Consider the following 4326-nt stretch of genomic DNA (forward strand, 5'->3'; position numbering starts at 1 on the left):
ATATGATAGAATGAGGATCAAATAATCATGGGATTATATTGTATATATTTTATGGAAGTATGGGGAAACTGGGTTGGCCTTGGCAGGTTTGTGCTCTCTGACTTCTGTCTAGTTAAGTAAATGCAGTGCATCTAATTCACAACTCAACAAAACAACAGTTTAGGTATTGCATACTGTAAGTATCACAGCAGTACAGTATTGAATGATTAAATTCAGCAATTGTTAAAAACACTGCACTGCAAATGGCCAAAGACAAAATGTAAATGAAAAACACATTACATTACACTGTAAATGTACAGTAACTGTAAAATAATAAACTTGAAGAGAGTGAGAATTTTGCTATGAAGAATTTATGATGAAACTTCAGATAGATACGTCCTGAGAAATCAATTTTTGACAACATATTTTTTCTTTTGCAGACTAATGAGTTGGTGATGAGTTTAGATGATGACAAACTGCTCATTCTGCAATGTGGCCAAACTCTCAGAGCTTCTGGTGTTGGTAAGAGTTGAGCTGTGCTCATTTACATCATCAGTGTATGTAAATACACCACTAAATAAGAAAAAAACTATGGTGCCACGATATTTTCCACACCTGACTAATTTGCGACAGGTTTAGTAAATATCTCCATAAGAGCTTAATATTGATGAACTGCTGCAGGGGGCATCATTTTATCACAGTGTTGACTCTAACATTGTTGTGTTTCATGTTTTAGCAAATGAAACAGAAGTGGCCTTCTTCCGGAAAGAAGACTATGACCTTTACAAAGCAAACCCTAAAACTGTTTGGTGACAGAAGGGTGACACGATGTTTGTACAGGAGAGTTTTAATTTGAGGTTGTTTTTAAAATGGAAACATTAGTATGCCAATTTTATTTCTGCTTTTACTGTGTTATTTTTTTCTTTCTAGTATCTGTGACCGTAGGCGTTCATTTTCAATGTTTTAAAATATGCTGAATAAAACTTTCAAATAACTGGAATATTTTTAATATTATATATAAATGTATTAAGTAAGATATAATACCCTCTGAGGTGTAAGGTTCATGATTGTGGTAGGAAAACATGGAGACCATTGTATTGGGTGTTTATTTTTTATTTTTTTTGTTTTTTGTCCTCCAAATCATCCATTACAGTCATGGCATTTACAACCCAGTGGGTATTATCCTTGGTAGACCATGAGCACTTAACAATTGGGTGATTTATCAAATTATCCCAACCTATTTTTTGAGTGTGTTGCACATGTCAAATTTGTTTATATTTTTCAAAATGCAATTAAGTTGGTTAGTGAAAACACTGGAAACCTTTTCTTTGTACTTGTTAGTTAAACAAAGGTTCAAGCAAATTAACAAATAACAGATTTTAGTTTTTATTGCATTTTGGTTGCCCTGTAGCCTATACCCTTTATTTAAATCTTCAGGATGCTGACACCGGAGGCGTCTTAGTAGGGATGATGTATTGTTGCAAAACACCACATGTTTTATTTAACCTTTATTTTAGCAGGAAAACCTCACTGAGATGAAAACTTTGAATGCCCAGTGCTTTTAAGCACAGAAGAGGTATTTCATGGCGTACATACCAAAATTTAGGTTAAAAACATGTTTTAAGACTGCCTTCTCAGTAAGTTGGAAGTTTTCTGGTGTAAAAAAAAAAGCAGACTCAAAATTCAAATATGAGACCCACTGCTACTTCTTCATCAGTAAATTAAATCAAATCAAATTTTATTTGTATACAGTAGCACCAAATCACAACAAAAGTCATCTCAGGACACTTTACAAAGTAAGGTCTAGACCTTACTGTTATCACTATTATTACATAGGGAAAACCCAACAAATCCCCCTTGAGCAAGCACTTGGTGACAGTGGGGAGGAAAAACTCCCTTTAACGGAAGAAACCTCCGACAGACCCCGGCTCTTGGTGGGCGGCCTTCTGCCTCGACCGGTTGGGGTGAGTGGATAGAGGAGAGACAAAAGAAGAAAAGCAACAAGACACAACAATCAAACACTGATCAGGTCGATGTGGCTGGTGACTGCTCGTCAGAGACATAGAGCTCCAGGGCCAGGGCAACCTGCAGAAAGGTACAGGGAGAGAGAGAGGACACACTACGGGAGAGAGGAGACACACAGTTAGTGATGTGTAATGGTGGCATATAGAAGCATAGGGAGAGAGAGGAGAGGAGAGGAGAGGAGAGGGGAGGGGAAAGAAACTCAGAGCATCATGGGGCCCCCCCAGCAGGCTTGGCCTATAGCAGCATAACTAAGGGAGGGCTCAGGGTCACCTGATCCAGCCCTAACTATAAGCTCTATCAAAAAGGAACATCTTAAGTCTAATCTTAAAGGTAGAGAGGGTGTCCGCCTCCTGAACTGAGACTGGGAGTTGGTTCCATAGGAGAGGAGCTTGGTAGCTAAAGTCTCTGCCTCCCATTCTGCTTCTGTGGACTCTAAGAACCACAAGTAAACCTGCACTCTGAGAGCGAAGTGCTCTGTTAGGATGATAAGGCTCTACGAGGTCTTTAAGATACGATGGAGCCTTGTCATTAAGGGCTTTGTATGTTAGGAGAAGGATTTTAAATTCTATTCGGAATTTTACAGGGAGCCAGTGGAGAGAAGCTAATATGGGAGAGATATGATATCTCTTGCTAGTTCCTGTCAGTACTCTGGCTGCAGCATTTTGGATTAACGGGAGGCTTTTTAGGGAATTATTGGGACATCCTGATAGTAAAGAGTTACAATAGTCCAGCCTGGAAGTAACAAATGCATGGACCAGTTTTTCAGCATCACTTTGAGACAGGATGCTCCTAATTTTTGCAATATTGCGCAGGTGAAAGAAGGCAGATCTAGAGACTTGGTTTATGTGTGATTGAAAGGACATATTCTGATGAAAGATGACTCCAAGGTTCCTCACAGTAGTACTGGAGGCAAGAGCTATGTCATCTAAAGTAACTATATAATTAGACAGCAGATTTCTAAGGTTTTCAGGCCCAAGCACAATAACTTCAGTTTTGTCAGAGTTTAGAAGTAAGAACTTGCAGGTCATCCAGGCCTTTATGTCTTTAAGACATGCTTGAAGTTTGACCAACTGACCTGATTCATTTGGCTTCATAGATAAATATAACTGAGTATCATCTGCATAGCAATGGAAATTTATGTTGTGCTTCCTGATAATATTACCTAAAGGGAGCATGTATAAAGTGAAGAGAATTGGACCTAACACAGAGCCCTGTGGAACGCCGTGACTAACTTCAGTTTGTGTGGAACATTCGTCATTAACATGAACAAATTGAAATCTTTCTGATAAATAAGATTTGAACCAACTTAGCGCAGTTCCTTTAATCCCAATAACATGTTCAAGTCTCTGCAGTAAGATGCTGTGATCAATGGTGTCAAAAGCAGCACTGAGATCTAAGAGGACAAGTATGGAGACAAGTCCTTTGTCCGAGGCTAGGAGAAGATCATTGGTGACTTTCACCAATGCGGTTTCTGTACTATGATGGACTCTAAATCCTGACTGAAAATCCTCAAACAAATCATTCTTGTGCAAGTGGTCACATAACTGCTTTGCAACAGCTTTTTCAAGGATTTTGGAAATAAATGGGAGATTGGATATTGGTCTATAATTAGCTAGGACACCTGGGTCAAGAGTAGGCTTTTTGAGTAGAGGTTTAATTACTGCAAGTTTAAAAGCCTGTGGAACATAACCTGTTAATAGAGAGAGGTTAATCAGATCTAGTATGGATGTGTTGATTAGGGGAAAGACGTCTTTGAGCAGCCTGGTCGGGATGGGGTCCAGGAGACATGTTGATGATTTAGATGAAGCAATTGTTGAGGTCAACTCAGAGAGATCTATAGGGGAGAAGTAGTCCAAGTATAAATGAGGTCTTACAGATGTTTCTAAAGCCATTGTAGTAGATGGCACATCTGCGAGAGCTGTGGGAGTGGTCCGACCAATTTTTTCTCTAATAGTTGTGATTTTATTTGTAAAGAAGCTCATGAAGTCATTGCTGCTGAGATCTAAGGGAATGTTAAGCTCAACAGCACTGTGGCTCTTTGTCAGCCTGGCTACAGTGCTGAAAAGAAACCTGGGGTTGTTCTTATTTTCCTCAATCAGTGATGAATAAAATGCGGTTCTGGCACTATGAAGGGCTTTCTTATATGTTATTAAACTATCTTTCCAGGCTATGAAAAACTCTTCTGACTTAGTGGAGCGCCACCTCCTTTCCATTTTTCGTGATGCCTGCTTTAGGGAGCGGAGCTGCAAGCTGTACCATGGGGCTAGCCTCCTCTGTTTCACTGCCTTCTTTTTCAGAGGGGCAATGGTATCAAATGTATTA

General features: G+C 39.3%; 1 protein-coding gene across 1 annotated transcript in view; it reads left to right on the forward strand.

Annotated features, from left to right (window-relative positions):
* The window catches only part of cunh2orf76 (chromosome unknown C2orf76 homolog), a 3743-nt gene extending 2764 nt beyond the window's left edge, over nt 1–979 (forward strand). Inside the window, exons 4-5 of the mRNA XM_020606491.1 lie at nt 420–501; nt 716–979. Coding sequence (XP_020462147.1) covers nt 420–501; nt 716–792 — 159 coding nt within the window. The 3' untranslated portion in view covers nt 793–979. The remainder of the gene's footprint in view (nt 1–419; nt 502–715) is intronic.
* The last annotated feature ends 3347 nt before the right edge of the window (nt 980–4326 follow it).

Source organism: Monopterus albus, unplaced genomic scaffold, assembly GCF_001952655.1.
Source record: "Monopterus albus unplaced genomic scaffold, M_albus_1.0 scaffold79.1, whole genome shotgun sequence".
In the NCBI taxonomy this organism is placed as follows: domain Eukaryota; kingdom Metazoa; phylum Chordata; class Actinopteri; order Synbranchiformes; family Synbranchidae; genus Monopterus; species Monopterus albus.